This window comes from Monodon monoceros, unplaced genomic scaffold, assembly GCF_005190385.1.
Source record: "Monodon monoceros isolate NGI ecotype Baffin Bay Population unplaced genomic scaffold, NGI_Narwhal_1 Super_Scaffold_7, whole genome shotgun sequence".
NCBI lineage: Eukaryota > Metazoa > Chordata > Mammalia > Artiodactyla > Monodontidae > Monodon > Monodon monoceros.
In genome coordinates, this window is record NW_021703784.1 from 17,949,099 (window position 1) to 17,966,632 (window position 17,534).

The 17,534-nt window shown below is 52.5% G+C and overlaps 1 protein-coding gene across 1 annotated transcript; it reads right to left on the minus strand.

The window, feature by feature from the left end:
- Window positions 1-828: 828 nt before the first annotated feature.
- Window positions 829-13,692, minus strand: HTR3A (5-hydroxytryptamine receptor 3A). Its single transcript, XM_029208818.1, has 9 exons — window positions 13,623-13,692; window positions 11,138-11,304; window positions 10,109-10,153; window positions 7,835-7,944; window positions 6,279-6,448; window positions 3,874-4,034; window positions 3,343-3,553; window positions 3,011-3,232; window positions 829-1,127 (listed from the first exon to the last, which is right to left on the minus strand). The coding sequence occupies exons 1-9, from the start codon at window positions 13,687-13,689 to the stop codon at window positions 829-831; spliced, it is 1,452 nt and encodes a 483-aa protein (XP_029064651.1). The 5' UTR covers window positions 13,690-13,692.
- Between the last annotated feature and the right edge of the window lie 3,842 nt (window positions 13,693-17,534).

The window sequence follows — 17,534 nt, forward strand, 5'->3', positions numbered from 1 at the left end:
TGAGCCCAGAATGATAGCAGGACTGTGTAGACCCTTCCAGCATCTTTCCAGGAGGTCACAGAACTGAGCACCCTCCTCCCCACCTCTGCATTGTGTTCATGGTCCTGACCCTCACACCTTGAATCCCACCTCCTATTTTTTCTTTTTCAGAACAGCCACTGTTTGGTCACTTCTTAATTCCTTGGGGCAGAGAGCATCATACATCTGAAACCACAGATAATTCCCCAACCTCATTTCCACCAGCAACTTCAGACCTCGTCTTCCACCCACCCAGCTGCTGACAAATGGTCAAGAAGAGAGTTTAGGGGCTTCATAGCATTTTATTACCCCACCTCCCCCATCTGATGGATGTTCAGGGAAGTGGCCAGAGGTGAAGTGAACAGAGAGACATTAGGGTTGGATAAACCTAATGCAGAGTTATCAGGCCCGTGTGGTAGAGAGCTGGTTTACCTTCCGTCTCAAAACAAGGCTGAGGGAGTGAGCAGATTCCAAGGTGCCAATTCAGGGGAGCGCCAATGGGGAAACTGAGGCTTGATGCTTAGATAGAGTGAAGTCAGGGCATGCGTGGATTTCTCCTGATCTAAGATAGTGTGTTTTAAAGCCATAATGGGCCTGTAGGAGAGTGGAGGATGTAAGAGACTTAAACACCAAGTTTTTAGGGGAAGGGTTAAGGCCCTGTCTCAGGATTGCTGAGAGACTTGGCATTGGAAACAGGCATGGAACTGTTTATGTGTTTTGAGAAGGTCCCTGGCATCCCCTGGGCCCTGAAATTCCCCCATCCCCAGCCTAACCAGCCTCATTACCCACCCCCTACTGGGCTGGACCCACTCAGGAATACTGCCAGATGGACCAGAGCGTGACCAGGGTGACGCTGTAGGCCAGCACCGCCAGCAGGTAGATGCGGAAGAGCAGCCTGTCCAGCACGGAGCCCACGCGCAGCCACTCCCGGGCCACCTCTCGGCTCTCCTCCCGTTTTTCCAGGAAATGCCGGATGGAGGTCAGCTCCTGCAGCAGCCCACGCACCGCCAGGGAGGCCTCCCGCGGCGGTGGGGGAGGGCTGCCACTGCCCCTCGGGGTCTTCTCCAAGTCCCGGGATCCCCCCAAATGGCTGCAGTGGTTTGCCATGTCTAGAAGAAGGGCAGAGCATTGGCAAAGGAGGGAGGACCAGCAGCCTTGCTTGAACACTGACCTTTAGGTTTCTAAGGCCTCAGACATTTTTATTATTTATAATCTTAGACCAAATAAGTATAGAGAATAACTTACGTATTTGTGTACCCACCATCCAACTTAAACAAATAAAGAAAGCCAGTACAGGGACTTCCCTGGTGGCGCAGTGGTTAAGAACCCGCCTGCCAACGCAGGGGACACAGGTTCGAGCCCTGGTCCAGAAGATCCCACATGCCACGGAGTAACTAAGCCCGTGCACCACAACTACTGAGTCTGTGCTCTAGAGCCCACAAGCCACAACTACTGAACCCGCACACCACAACTACTGAGCCCACGTGCCACAACTACTGAAGCCCGCGCGCCTAGAGTCCATGCTCCACAGCAAGAGAAGCCACCGCAATGAGAAGCCCGCGCACCACAACGAAGAGTAGCCCCCGCTCACCACAACTAGAGAAAAGCCCGCGCACAGCAATGAAGACCAAACGCAGCCAAAAATAAATAAATAAATAAATAAAGTATGGTTCATTAAAAAAAAAAAAAGAAAGCCAGTACAGTGGAAGATCCGTGTATACCTCTCCTTAGTCACATCCTCCGTTCCCTCCCCACATCACCAAGATCATGAATTTGATATTTATCCTTCCCATGCATTTTTTAACCCATGGGCCTTCCCCAGCAATTTGATATCCATTATTTCATTTGAGCCTCCCAGCAGCCCCACAAAGAGGCAGAATAAGAGTAATTACCAACCACACTCTTCATATGAAGATGCTAAAGCTCAGAGAGGTTGTGACTAGCCCGTGGTGACACAGTTGGAGCATCATTTAAAGGGGAAGCCACCAAGGCCCAGGTATCTGGACTCCAAAGCCACTGCTCTGTCCACTACATCATATTGCCTCACTGCCCTCCTCTCCATGACTTCAAATCCTTCTAGACCAGAAAATACACCTTCGCATCACTACCTTCCCCAGGTGAGCAGTTGAATTAGGTATTAGGCTGTCGCGCGAGCTCACGATGAGATGGTCTTTGATTAACCAAACATCTTCTGTAAAAGGCCTGGCCCCAGCCAGGAAGAAGACGCAAGGAGGGGAGTGGGGTGGAGAGTTTAAAACACCAGCTTAGAGTCAGGTGGGCTTGGGTTCCAATTGTGGGTTCACCAGGTCCTGGCTCTGTGACTTAGGGCAAGCTATTTGGCTTCTCTATGCTTCTGTTTGCTGATTGAAAAATTAGAGTGCAGATCCTATTGAGTTGCCATGAGAATCACCTGTGATGATGCACGGACAATGCTTTGCAAACACCTGGTAAAGTGCTCAAGAAATAAACCAGCAAACCAACCACCACCACCGCCAACAGCAAGGATGACAAATTCCTCAGGGGCATGAGGAATTTAGTGTCCCTCTGTGCCCTGTCCCTCTGCCTTATAGGCGTTTGAAATTCTAATGGACCTGGTCTTTGGCTGTTTCTAATGAGAGAGTGTTAGGAACCCGGGTGCAGTGCTGAACCACATGAGGCTAGCTGTCCCATAAGTGCCCGAGAGGCATCCATTTGACACCCCCCCCCACCTCGGGATCCATCTCAGGAGAGGCCACCCTCAGCCCAGAGGTCTCAGCTCCTGATCTGCTCAGCCTCTGGGACTCCTAATCCCTCTCCGTCCCCACCTGGGATGATGCGCAAATACAAAGGTGAGGAAAGGGTTTGATTGATGCCTTTGGCTGAAGTCCACCGTGGGTTCTCTGTGCAGGATGGTACCCACTTCCCAGGGCCTGCCCAGGCTCTCTGGCCCAGCTAGCCCTCCAGAGAATCCCTCCCATGTCCCTGCATCCAGGCCAGAAGTTCCCTCTCTCACCTGAGCAGTCATCGGTCTTGGCAGCTTGGGAGGTGGCTGGGGGCCTCCGGGAAGTCGACTGTTCCCCTAGGCAGAGGAGCAGGGCGACTCTCTCCAGGACCAGGTGTCGCAGCCAGGCAGGCACCGGCTGCTGCAGGTTCTGCTTGTGTACCAGCCGCACGATGAAGATGGTCTCGGCCAAGCTGATCACCAGAAGAGCCATGCACACGACGAAGTAGACACCTGTGCACCCCGGGGTGGGGCGGGAGTGGGGGACACACACGGGAGGTAGGAGAGGGCCGGTTCCTCTGTTCCTCAGTCGCACTGAGCTCTTTCCCGGGAGCGGGCCTTACCAATGAGGGGTGTGCCGATGGCCGTGGCCGGCAGTGTGTCGGACACAATGATCAGGAAGACCGAGTAGCCCAGGAGGAGCGTGATCTTGAAGGAGACCCTCTCGCCACTGTCCGGGGGCAGGTAGAAGCCTACGATGTCCATGACCATGAGGAAAATACTGGGCAGCAGCAGGCTGACCGCGTAGAATAGGGGCCGCCGGCGGATGACCACCTGGGACCAAGAGAGGAGCTCTGGGGGAGCCGGGAGCAGACGGGTCCTGCACCCAGGAACCACCACCCCATCCCAGACACCCCTACTTCGTGGGGCTTGCAGCCTGGATTGCTCGGAGAAGGAGATGGGCAGACCCCATATTCCGCCTCCAGATCCAGGCTTGCGGCTGTTCAGGAGAAGTAAAGGACAATTCAGTTGCGTTTCCCCACCTACTTCACTGAGGGAAGAGTGTGAGCTGGGAAAGGGCTATGCCTCCTTAAGTCTACCTGGGTGTGACTTTATTCATTGTTTTACCCACATCCGCTTCGTGTCCGACTCACATAGAACTTCATCTCTGCGTAACAGTCGCTGCTTTCTATACTGAACTCCCGAAACTGGGTCAGCACCCCCAGCAGCTCCCACTCGCCCTGGTTCATGAAGATGCTCCTGTCCAGTTTCACCTTTTCCGGCAGGCGCCACAGGGAGAGGTTGATGTCCTGGACTGAGAGAGGAGAAATCAAGCAGCTTTGGAGTCTGAGCCAGGGGTGTGCCTGTGATGGTGGGGCAACACCCACGTGGTGTGGCTCAAGCCTCAGCTCTTAATCTTCAGCCTCAGTGTCCTCAGCTATACGATGAGGTAATAGTGCACACCGCACCTGTCTGTGCAGTGGGGCTGTAACAAGGGAGACGAAGTCTTGGGTGGGAACACAGCAAAATGCAAAGAACCAGCGAACCATTTATTCGGAAGTTCTCTTCTCTCTCTCTGTTTCTGTTTCTGTCTTTGTCTCTGTCTCTCTCTGTCTTTCTCTCTCTGTCTATCTCTGTCTGTCTGTCTGTTTCTCTCTCTCTCTCTTTCTCACACACACACACACACACACAGCCCTTCAAGCACCTTTCTAGGTTTCCTGTTAGAATTTCTCATTTAGACAATGAGCAAGAGACAGCTTTCCTCACCTTTGCCTTGATAGAAAGGTGAATTAGGAAAATAAGCACTTACTATTATACTCACTTATAGAACAGTGGTTATACTGCTCTGTATCAATACTAGAGAAACAGATATACATATGCACAAAAGGACAGAAGTATGCACTGCAGCAAAATATTGGGGAAGATCTAAATGGCTACCAGTCAGGAAAATGCTCAATAAGGTATCATGCAGTCCAAATCATAAGCTATTCTACAGCAGTCAAAATTTATGAGGAAGAGCTAAATCTGCAGTAACTTGGAAAAATGTCCAAGACCTGTTGTTGAGTAAAAAGCCTCAGATACCAGTATATAATAGAACATGAAATATTTTACATTTATGTAAAATAAAAACCTATAAGACAATTTCCAGGCACTTTCCATAGATGTGTATGTATGTGTATATATTCAAAGGATAGAGTAGGATCTGGAAGAACATATTATGTGAAGTTTGTACTGATAAAAATTGTTAAGTCTTGGTGCGGGGAGTTGTTGGTAAGAGTTTGGGACTGAGAGTAAGGGTCAAAGATCAAAGATTATTTGTAATTAGGGCTTTCAAATAAAATTTTTTTGCCGTGCTGCGTGGCATGCAGGATCTCGTTCCCCAACCAGGAATCGAAGGGCAGGATCTTAACCACTGGACCGCTAGGGAAGTCCCTGTAGTTATGGCTTTTGTTCAAGGGAGTTAGGTATTACCTTTGCCATTTACAGTTAATGCAATAAAATCAGGATAGAACTGGAGGATGCCTTTTTGCAGTAGGGCAATTCTCACTTCACCAGACCATACTGGGCACCTAACGTTTGTCCACTCAATAAAAGTTTACCGAGCGACTTCCTTTGGGCCGGCACTGCCCTGGGGATCTAATGGTGGATAGAAATCATGTCGCTGCCCTCTCTAAGTTTCTATCTGGAGGAGTAGACATTGAACGAGTCCTTACAAGTGACTAGAAGTGGGGAGAACAGGAGACTAAGAAGTTGAGTGCTGGGGATGCCTCGTCTGGGGGATGAGAGGGGATTTCCCTGGGGCACGGACGGGGACACTGTGATTAGGAGGACTGTAGAGGAGTTGGCCCAGCTGTGGGAGGGCCAGTGGGGCAGAAAGGGGAAAGGGGGAGGGAGGGGAAGGGACACATTGGCCTAGGAGAGGAAGCAGCATGCGAGTAAAGGAAAGAACAAGGGGCTCTGGGGCCCAGGAAGGCAGGCAGCTGGGCTGGGGAGCGCACACCAGGTGAGGCCGGAGGGGTGGCCACACTTTGCAGGGGCCTCTCGGCCAGGTAAGAGATTTGGATTGTGTCTCAGGGAAGCAGACAGTGACGTGATCAGATCTGCATTTTAATGAGATCTCCCTGGCTGCTGTGAGGAGCATGAATGGGGGGGAGGGAGGAAGAATGAATGGGTGGGGACAGCTAGGAGGCTACTGCAACAACCTGGGCAGGAGATGAGGGTTGCTTGCACTGTGGGGAGGGTCCATCAGTGGAGAAGTGGCTGGATTTGAAAGACATTTCGTGCCAGATCCTACTTGTGATATTGGGAAAGAATTGTCCCTGAGCATCTTGCCGTCAGTTTACACTGTCTCATTCAATCCTTATGACAACTGAGGGAGGCAACAAGGGCAACAATGGTAGTGCCATTTGGAAGATAAGGAAACAGAGGCTCAGCAACATTAAAAAACAAGGGGTGATCAAGTTGGAGGAGGGAGACTGCATCCTAGGGTGTGCTCCTCAAGCGGGCACCCTGGGCACCCCCAACATGTGCTCCCGCCTCCCGAAGCCCACAGACTCACTGGTGTGCAACCAGCTGGTGAAGGTCAGCGAGCAGTTCTGTACATCGAAGGGGAAGTTGTAGATGTCGAGGCTACAGGCGGTCACCACCTGGAGGGGCTTGTAGTTCTGGACCTCTCCATGATGCCGGACATACACGTACGGGATATTTGGAGACTTCCCCACGTCCACACTGGCCAGGGAAGAGGGGTCGGTTTGGGACTCAAGAAGCAGGTGAAGCCGTGGGAGTCTGAAGGTCTCTGAGCTACTCGGCAGGGAGGTTCTAGGCAGCAAGACATCCTGGCAGTTTTGTCTGGCCTCCATTTTTCCAAGCTTCTTATCTATCTTAGGCTTCCTCACCTGCCATTGCCAAGGCCACTTTCCAAGCATTAAAGGGCATTTCTCATTTATTCCCCTGGCAACCTCACCACAAAAGGCAGGCCAGGAGTCCATGGACCCCCAAGCCACAGGCTGTAAGGAGAATGCCCAGCTGTCCCCATGCGCCCCCCACCCGGGCTGGGCAGACCTCAGCCCCCAGGATCACCAGCCCGATGGTGACGGGCAGGCTTGGTGGGAGAGCAGGACCTTGGGTTCCATCCCTAGAAGTCCTGTGAAATGAAAACCATCATTTCCGGGGTGGGGCAGTGGGGAAGGAACTGGCAAAATCAGTGAGAAGAATTGGAACAAAACAGCAAAGTCCTGCAAACTTCATCCCGTTCTATCAGCCCACCCCGGGCCGGGCTCTCCCAAGCAACCACTGTGGCTGAGCCTCAGATCCTGAGCCTGCAGAGCCTTCTGTGACATCAGGTTGAGAGATGAGAAGTCAAGACCAAGGCTACGTCACTGTTTAAGCTGGAGATCCAGCCAGAAACTGGGGCTCCCCAATCCCTCCAGCCTGAGCTATGCAAGGCCGGGGCTCTGAGTCAGCTGCCTCCCCAAATAACAAGGTGAATGGCACCCCCTGGAACTGGGTGATGCGGGGGGTACTGGGTGGAGGGCAACTGGCCCCCACCACCTTCTCCTTTTGTGTATCTCCCCAGCCATCTTCCCAGACCTTGGATTCAGAAACCCAGGCAGTGGAGCCTGAAGAATGGGGAGAAGGAATGTTGGCGGCTACGAATAAAGGCTGGTGGGACCCACTTCATATCGGGGGTGCAATTTGTGGCCAGTGAGGCACATGTGTGACTTGAAAGTTTGAGTGTCTCCCGGCCCCAAATCTCCTTCATGACCAGGAGCAGTAACCACCGCTAGCACTTCATTCCCTTCAGTAATGTAACTGTCCCTTTTGAAAACGCAGCCGTTCCTCATTAGACTATTATGATTCAGTGTGGATTCATTCACTGGCCTCCCTTCCCGGGGAAGGGGGCCCTTGGACCAAGAAGTGCAGAGTTTCAACATCAGACATAGAAAAAGAGGAGTTTTCTAAAAAGAAAGGAAAGGGAGAAAAAAGACAAAGGGGAATTGGGGCCCGATTCAACTTTACCTATGGTTCGGCAGGTCTAGTGGGGCATCTCAAATGCAACAGCAGTGATCCTGTCTCCCGCCCCCTGGCTGCCCAGTATCTGATGACAGTACTCACAACTCGTTGATGAGGATGTCTGGGACCCAGATGCTGTCCGTGGGGATGGACAACTTGGTGATGTTGTCAAAGTCCTGAGGGTTCCACTGGAGAAACTCATCAGTCCAGTACTAGGGGAGGGACAGGAACGGTCACAGGCTACCCCGTCCATCTCAGGCCGAGTCGTCCACAACTCAGGCCAACTTCACCACTTGGAGCCCAGGTAACAGGTGGGCATCTTCTTGGGAGAATCTGGGTGTCAGTGGCACCCAGACCACTCAGCGGTACCCAGATGTCCCCCCACCTCTATACTTACACATCCCTACATGCGAATACAACACAGACGGATGCAGCCTCTCCCCGGGAAGGCATTCAATAATTTCTAATGTTACAAACCCCCTAGCCACCAACTGAGGGATCTTAGACAAATTGCTTCTTGGGTCTTGATCGGCACATATGTAAACAGGGATAATAGCATGCACCTCATAGGGTAGAGATGGTTAGTACTAAATTTTGATCAATGCCTCCTCCACTATCCTGCCAGAATGACTGATCTAAAACGTAAATTTCGTCATGTCACTCCTTTGCTTAAAAGTCTTCAGTGGAGCTCCACTGCCATTAGGATCATGGACAACAAAGGCCCACCCGATTGGGCCTCCACCTATCTCTCCAGCCTCATTTTTCTTGCCATGGCTCTCTGTGGAGTCTACACTCCAGCCACATGGAATTAAACATGGTCAAAACCTCTGCATCGCTGCGTATCCTGCTCCCCGCATGCTGCAGTCCTGCCTTCTTTATCGAGGTGAGTCTTACTCATCCTTCCAGATGTAACCAAGGAATCTGTCTGTTTCCTTCTCCAGGAGCCTCCCATGACCCCCACTCCCCAGGATGAGTTTAGTGCCTCTTCTTTGCTCTCACAATTGGCATCTTTTCTTTGCTGCATAGGAGCGGCTATCTTGCTGTGTTGCATTGTCTGTTCACGTGTCTGTGGCCTCCACTAGTCTATGAGCTCATTGTGGGCAGGACCTGAGTCTAATTTGGTGCCTTAGCACAGCTGCTGGTACATAGTAGATTGGCATCTCCTACTGCTGGAGCAGACAAGTGACCCTGGAGGTCCAGAGGTGGGACTTAAGCCAGATGTCCCGGGAAAGGGGCCCCAGAATGCCTGTTCTGGCTTGGGTCCCTCTCTTGAAGCAGGTGTGCTGTGTATTAAGAGATCTCGCTAAGGCAGAAAGGGAGCAGGACGTCAGGAATCAGCATTCTGACTTCTCCCTCCACCCCACTCCCTGTCCCATGAGGAGCGGGAGGGATTTAACAGAGACCCGCATACACCAGGTGTGTCCTCAGAGCCTCTCTCGGGTTTGACTTCTAGGAACTGTCCCCCACCTCCTGCTGTCCTCTCTTCAGCCACTTTGGTGTCCCCTCCTGCTCTGATGTCTTCCCCACAGCCTCAGGGGCTGCCAGAGCAGGACCAGCCTGTGGACGGCAGCCCGCACTGTCTCCTGCCCTCCCCGTCCAGCTCCAAGCCAGAAATGCTGCCAAGGCCTCACAGCCCTCCACACACCAGTGCCTGAGCGATGCCCTTCAGAAGCTGGAAGAGGGGCAAATGGCCGGGGATGGGGAGACTAACTGGATGGAATCATCCTGTTTCAATCACCCAATTTGGTTGTCGTCCAATTTGGCTTTAATAGAAGGAAGAACTTTCTAGCAATTAGAGCTGTTTGAAAGCAAAGTGACTGCCTTCTGAGCTACCAGTCACTGAGGTGTTTGAGCAACAGAGGTGGGAAAAGCACATGTTTGTGAGGCTGTGAAAAACTTCAGAAACCAGGGTGTGGAGGATTCGTCCTCCACCAATCTTTTTTTTTTTTTTTTTTTTGCGGTACGCGGGCCTCTCACTGCTGTGGCCTCCCCCGTTGCGGAGCACAGGCTCCGGACGCGCAGGCTCAGCGGCCATGGCTCACGGGCCCAGCCGCTCCGCGGCATGTGGGATCTTCCCGGACCGGGGCACGAACCCGCGTCCCCTGCATCGGCAGGCGGACTCTCAACCACCGCGCCACCAGGGAAGCCCCACCAATCTTTAAGCCGCCTTAAGCCGCCTTAAGCCACCTTAAGTCCTGAGGTTAGAGGGATCCAGATCCAGGAGATCCTGGATCTCGTGAGTAGGCCTCCCACCTCTTCCCTCCCCTCCCCTCCCCTCCCCTCCCCAAGGCCTCTGAGATCCTGACTCCTTTGAGATGTAGGAGCCCCAGTCCGAGGAAATGGGGGTGGGGGAGGGGCAGGGGCTGGTCAGCTCACCTGCCGGTACCAGATGTACGTGGTCAGCACCTGATTCTTCTCATCCTGTGGAGAGAACGGGAGCTCAGCGTAGGTGGCCCTGTGGGCTGCAGGCCCCTTGCGCACACCAACCCCCCAGGAGGGGCTGCTCTGTGTCTCTGTTCACTTGGGAAGTGACAGTGAGGAAATGAGGTGGAGGAAAAGGGGTGAGCCAGGAAGAGTTGGTCTTTTACTAGGACACACCTAGAAAGAAGTCCAGTGATTTCTTTTTTAACATAGTGCGTGTGTGTGTGTGTCTTCTATTATCTTCTATTCTGTTGTGTGTATTTTACATATACATTTATAACACAATAGAAGATAATGATAGAAGACATATAAGAGCATCATATAGATGTATATCCGTACATTTATATGTGTGTATCTATCTCCTACTCTAGCATGGAGTCAAGCTGTACAAAACCACACAGGATGAAAACTCCATCACTATCCCTCCCTTCGATCCAATTCCCAATTTCCCTTCCTGAAACGGCCAACTGACTCTAGTAGAGACAGCCAGAGAAGTCCATTCCACCCATCCTACCCCAGTGCAGTGCCCTTGCAATCGCCCTCTCATTTATCTCTGCCCAATGTCCGACCTCCTCGGCTGGGCAGTGCACCCCACCCTACTTCAGTAATTGATTAATTGATTTATTTAGGATTAATTCTTCAACAACAATTTAGTAACACCCGCCATGTACCAAGGACGTGTGTAAGACAGCAAGGGTGTAGAGACGAATAGGACGGTCTGAACCCTCACACAGCTCACACGGGTAGGTACGATTGTGAAAACCACATGCGCTGAGTGACCCGCTGGCTGTAGGGTACAGGAGAGGCAGCCATGAAGGTGACCCCAGTTTTCTGGTTTGGGCAGCTGTCCTGAGCCGTGGTGCCAGAGCACAGGTACTGTGGGCGCTTGAATGCCCACCGTGTTGCCTGGGGGTGACTTGGTCTCACATGGTCTCCCACCCAGAAGGTCCACCTCTGAGCCGGGCAGTGGGGACAGGCGCTCACCACACTGAGGATGGCGTAGACGATGACATCAATGGACACCGTGGTCGGTGTCCTCCAGTCCCGCACAGGCCGCACACCCTTCTTGTAGTTGGCCAGGAGGTGATCTGACAGCCGCAGCAGAGCTGGCCTGGAGGCATTCCGGGCCTGGGGGCCCCGCCTGTGCTTGGCTGGGAAGGAGAACAGTTCAAATCAGACAACAGAGCCTGAGTCTCCCCCAGTTCTCTGGCCCTGGTTTGAAAACGATTAAAAGGAAAGTGTCCCCACCCTTCCCAGATACTCCCATAGACTGAAATTCCCATCACTAGAGCATGCCCAAATACAAAGATATTGTCTCCTAAGGGTAGCCTAGGCGCCCATTTACATGAGAAGGGAAGCTGGGCTGTGAAAGCAGGTGTCAGAAAACAGGTGAGGTCTCAAGTAGGCCAAGGGCTGAGAAGGATTGAGAGAAGCTGCCTGCCCAGAGGAGGTGGGCCCATGGGGCCCTGCATGAGGGGCTCTGGGAGATAAAGGGGAGCTGGCCCTCGGGTGTGATACTGGAAAGTGTGTCCCCAAGTGCACAATTTCTAAGCCCAATGGTCTGCCGAGGGTCAGTCTCAGCCAAGGTCACATCTCAGCGTCTGCATAGCACATTGTCCCCTTGACCCCAGCCTGCAACTGGTAAGGAGAAAAGGGTGGGCATCCAGTGAATATGGACATTCCTTCTCCCTCCTGCAAAATCTACTCAGAGGAGATCCCTGCCCCCTCTCCACACTCACAGAAACTCCTGGGGAGGGTTTGCCAGGCCTCCTTCTAGGGTAGCTTTATGGGCAGGTTTGATGGGGTTAGGAAGAGGGCTGGGCTGAGGTGTGGATGAAGTGAGGAGAAACCAAACGGTCCCCAGAGCAGGAGGCCTGCAAAGATAAAACAGTGAAACCCCAACCCCTAGGCCCTAGCCCCGCTCTCTGGGGATTTCATGAGCACCACAGTTGTCCGTCTGGGAAACGGTAGAAGCACCTCCCGAAAGGTGCCAGAAATATGAAGGTGAAAGACGGGGTCGGGGAGGGGAACAACTTGGAGGACAAAGGCACAGGCTGCAAGGCCGTGAGGGGCTGGCAGAGGGAGACCAGGGTCTTTCACAGACCAGGGGCCAGCAGGCCCGGCTTTCTCTCGACAAGGCTGCTTCTTCTCCCATCTCATCTATCATGTGTGGACCTCTACAGCAAGTTGGTCCTGCAGAGCCCCCTTCCCGCCCCTCACCCACCTGCCCCTGATAAACTTTCAGCTTCCCTCAGAAAGGCAGAGAAGAGCAGAGAGAGAGGAAGACAAGAGGACATTTATTGAGTGTCCCCTTTGAAAAAATATCAATGAACGTATTGTTCATTTCAGTCTTAGGAGAGCCCGCTGGAGTGAGTATCATGACACCCCATTTATAGATAAAGAAGGTAAGTCTCAGAAGCCTTGGTGAGGCTCCGCAAGGCTCAGAAAGATGAGTGCCATGCCCTGCAAGGGAAGTAACTGAAATTCAAACCCAGGTCCCTGTGTGTCTTCACTACACGACAGCTCAGATCCTACTGTCTGGGACTCTGATCACTTTGGACAGAACAAGTCTGGGTCCTGCAGGCCTCAGAGCAAAGGACCAATGCTGGGAGGGATAGAGCTTCTCTTCAGCCAAGGAAACTCCAGACCACAGTCCTAACTTGCAGCCCAGGCCTACTTATCCTGGGCTGAGTTTCCCCAAACGACAGCTCATGGGAGGAGAGCCATTGTGCCCAGAAGCCCTTCAGATCCGTCCAATTAAGCACATCCTAACTGTGCCCCAGCCCCAGCTTCAACCCTGCTCTGGATGGAGAGAAAACCTTCCCAAATGGGGAACAAATATTGTCTGCAGCAAAAGGAAATGGATCCTTTTGTGACCAAAACGCCCTGTGTCCCCAGGAGGCGGAAAGGGATGGGTGGGGGAATGCAGAGAAAAGTTTGGTGCTATTAGAGGTTAGCCCTGGAAGGAACTTTAGAGAACCCATGCAACGAAAGCAGTGAAGCTGGGGAAACATGATGACATTCATTCTGGTCTCCACTCTACTGCTAAGGAGCTGTGTGACCCTGAGTGAATTACTCCCCATCTCTGGTCCACAGCATTCCCATTTATAACAAGAAAGGGTGGACCAAATGAGCTCAAAGTTCCCTTGCAGCTGCCCTTCGATGAGTTTGGGGGCAGGGCAAAAAGAGAGGAGCCCCTGTCCCATGCCTGTCTAAGCATTTCCCACACAGCTCAGGACCCCTCTCTGCAAGCCCTGCTCTCACCCGACATTCAACATCCCCAATTTCTAGCTGGATCCCAGTGTGTTAAAATCCTTTCATGCTCATATGCAGTAAGATCCCCAACTTGCTTGTAGCCCCACCCACTCCAAAACCCTCTTTCCCTCAACTTTTGGAAGGGCCAAGCATCCCCTCTCCCACCTCTGTAGCTGCCAGCCAGGTCCTGCGTGCTTCCCCACGGTCTCCTTACCTTCTCCCTGGGCCAGGAGCGTGGGCAGAAGCAAGGCAAGCAGCGCCTGCGGCACCCACAGCAGCATGGCGAGCTTCTCGCGGTGTCGGACGCCTCGAGTGGCCTTCAGGGTGAGCCCTGCTGAGGACCAGCCTGCCTGCGCTCTGCCAGCCTCATGTCCCAGCCAGCCTGCCTCTCCCAGCTGGCTGCTCACTGCACCTTCGGAAGCTGCAGCCTCGCACTGCCCCGGCCACCAGGGCTGGGAAGCCGCCAAGTTTTCCTGCAATCAGTCCTTCAGCTGGATCAGGTTTCAGGGCGGGGAAGGAAGAAGAGGGAGCCAGTGAGAGGGGAGCCCACCAGGTTGATGTCATGCGGCCAGAGCTCAGTCCACCCATTCAGCCAGGTGGCCTGGCCAAGTTCCCCAAGGAGCAACTTGGTGTCAGGGGGCTTCAGGAGCTCCTGGAGCAAGGGTACAGCCTGTCCACTGGGAGGTGCTTTAGGCTGCTGCCTTCATTTATGCCCGTCGGTAGCATCGGGCTGGGGCAGGGTGGGGTGGGGTCCGAGAAGCAGGAGGACCATGCTTTAACTCCACAGGTGACACAGTGCCCCTGCCTAAGCGGGTGACTGGGCATTATCATTAAAGAGCAAATACACATTTAACTGCTCCCCTGCCACACACACACACACAAGGACACAGAATGTCCCATTCTGTATCCTTGGGGCTCCCTGTGGGTAAACATGAGGCACCCCCCCGCCCTGCTGTATTTTGCTCCAAGCCCAGGCCAATGTGGCCTGGGGCCCATTCCTTCCACTGAGCTAAACCCTCCAGAGGCAGCAAGCCAGGAAGGAGCCTCAGACACTGAACTTGATCTAAAAGGGGCAGCACTGAAGCTGGAGGAGAAAAAGGGACAAGAGGAAGCTGAAAAGAAACAGAAGGTAAACTATAGAAAGGGGGGGTCTGGAGAAGGAGAAGGGGGAGAAGTAAAAAAGTAAAAAGAAAGCTTCCCTGGTGGTGCAGTGGTTGAGAGTCCACCTGCCGATGCAGGGGACACGGGTTCGTGCCCCGGTCCAGGAAGATCCCACATGCCACGGAGCGGCTGGGCCCGTGAGCCATGGCCGCTGAGCCTGTGCGTCCAGAGCCTGTGCTCCGCAATGGGAGAGGCCACAACAGTGAGAGGCCTGCGTACAGCAAAAAAGTAAAAAGAAGCAGAAAAGGAAGACGAGAAGAGAAAGAAAAATTGGTAGGAAACTGAGAAGGAAGAGGAAAATAGAAGTAAAAGGCAAGGAAGGAGGGGGACAAATAGAGGAAAAGAAGGAGGAAAAGAGGAGAAGAAAGAGGAGGGGAAAGGGTGAAGCAGAGGCAGCAGGAAGGGGCTGAGCGGTGAGCCCCAGGTGGCCTGAATGTGGCTGATTCTCCCCTAATGGGACTCTGGGCAATGGGCTCTCCATACTGCGGTGGACCATCTCGGGGACAGTGAGGAAGCCTGGAGGCCCTGTGCCACGGACCCCAAGCTTTCATTTCTGCAGTGAGCTCCTGGGACCCTCTGGGACTGCCCGATTGTGTTAGGGAAGGAAGAGGATGTCTTCTGCCCAGCGTGTGCATTAGAGAATTAGCTTCTTAGGTAACAGAATTAGAGCGAGTCGGGCAGGCCATGGCCTCCAATGGAGATGTATTGCCTGTGTGTCTCTCTGATGGAGAAGCAATCAAGTTTCCCTTGAAGAAATTAATGGACTTGATGGCACAACAGACAAGGGGAGTTGAAGCCGTGGCCAGTGGCGGGGCGTAAATTGCCTCCGATGAAACTGTGGAGTCACTTCTGCCCCTTTAAAACAAGATAAGAATTAGTGTGAGGCCTTGATGAACTCTCCTTGGCCAGTGGGGATGAGGGAAAAGCAGAGGCCTGGCTAATTTGATTCCTGAGCTCTGCCTGCAGACGGCCAGGCTCCTCCCAGGGAGGCAGACGCACAGATGGCAGCCATCCAGCGTGGGTAATGAAAAGCTCAGAGGCTGTAGGGTCTGCAGGCCTTCCTCTGTGTCCAGATGCTCCCAGAACCATGGGAAGAAGGACTGTGTTCACATGTGTGCCTGGAGCTTTCCACCCATTCATGATGCTGTCCCATGACACAGTCCTTTAACCACTTTTCTTGCTCCCATTTTCCAGGTTAAAACACAGAGCCCAGAGAGCCTCCAGGACTTGCCTCAGTTCCCAAAGCTACTTATGGATGGAGCTGAGATCCTCCAGACGCGTGGTTCCAGCCCTTCCCATTACAGCTGTGTGCTTCCCATCTCCTCCAGTAGATTTTTACTGGTCTGTAAAACGTTTACCACCAAAGAACCTGATCTTTTAAAACCTATAAGCCTATAAAAATTCTGCAGCCTGTAGTAACATCTGGCCCCACTAGAGGCCCACTGGTTGGAGAAGGGCTGGGGGAAGCATATGGTTTCTCATTATGGTGCTAAATGGGAGATAGAGCTTTATCCTCCCCCAACCCCTTGAGGAGAGGGATTCACGAAGCCCATTGGTTGGACACCCAGGCTTGGTTCTTGCTCACGGAGCCCCTGTGAGACCCACCTCTCTTTGCTCTGGGGGTGGCATGGGGGCAGCCTTTCTACCACCTAGTTCCAGGGACCTGACACATCCTGGCCTGGAGGCTGAACAACTTAGGTGTTGTCTATTCATGGAGAGGGTGGAAACCAGGAGGATCAGTTTTCCTAGTTCCCCTGCCCAAAGAGGCAGCAGTGGCCTTTATAGGAAGGAGAGAAGAGGAACAGTGTCTTCAGACATTGAAAGGTCTCTTCTCTCTGGGTTTTTCTTTCCTCAATGTCCCATCAGGTCTCATCACGACCTGTTCTCTAATAAGGCACCGGTCCTTGGAATGGCCTGGTGCCACATCGCTCCACCAACAGTACCTGCTATTTACCAAGCATACTATGTGCCAGGCACTGTGCTAAGCTCTTTACCATATTTAATCCTTACTTCCTATGGAGAAGATATTATTCCCATATTGCCGGTGAGGAAATTGAGGCACAGAGAAGTTAAGCAACCTTACATAGCCAGTAAGTGGAGAACATGGTATTAAGTCTTATAGACTCGGAAGCCTGGGCTTTTAACCTCCTGATTGCACTGAATCCCAGAGCATCTCTGGATTTAGACCCAGGCTGATTGGACCCTGGCTCCAATCCCGGGAATGCATGGGAGTCCACATTCTTGCCTTGACTGGTTTTGTTGAAAGGGTAGGCTCACAAGCCTGCTAATTAAAGATATTTTTATTGAGGTGTGTCATAAGTAGAATATATGATAACTTAATGGACTGTTAAGTGTACGATTTTCCCCACTACAAAATGGATGCAGAAACACCGCACTCCACCATCCTCGTCCCAGCAAAGCTCTGTAAATGTCAGGTATGGACCGCACAGTAAATGTGGAACTGGTGAACTCTGTAGCCCCTCCTCATGGTATGGACGTGATGCTAGAGTTTTTGGAGTCTAATATTACTCTGTAGAGTCTGGGTGCATGAGGTGGGGCTTCATTAGAAGGATGGGGTTATTTCTTGTCTTGCCACCTGAGGAAAAGGCTTTTTTTCTAGCCCTATAACCAGACAGGGTGGAGATTCTGAAGTAAGTGATACATTGGGGCTTTTTCTCTCAATATTGACCCCCAAAGGTCAAGATGACCAAGGGTTTGTTCCCAGGAGGTGGCTGCTTATATTGCCACCTTCCACACGCAGACAGGCAAGAAGTAGGAATGAAGACACCCAGGCAAGGGGCCTGTGAAGTTATGCTGTTCTTTCTGGGACTCTATGAAGCTATTTTGGGACACTAGGTCGAGGAGGAATGAGTGCCCTGTGCCCTACAAGATGGACTGTCTCAGTCTTCGTGTATCCCTTTGCTTACTTCCCTCACCTCTTCCCTTAATATGTACTCAATACTGA

Coding starts and splice junctions, on each gene's coding strand:
- HTR3A (XM_029208818.1), bottom strand. CDS start 13,689: ATGCTGCTGTGGGTGCCGCAGGCGCTGCTTGCCTTGCTTCTGCCCACG. Junction 7,945..10,108: donor CGTACATCTGGTACCGGCAG/GTGAGCTGACCA, acceptor TCCCTCCCCTAG/TACTGGACTGATGAGTTTCT. Junction 3,554..3,873: donor ACGCAGAGATGAAGTTCTAT/GTGAGTCGGACA, acceptor TCTTGGTCCCAG/GTGGTCATCCGCCGGCGGCC.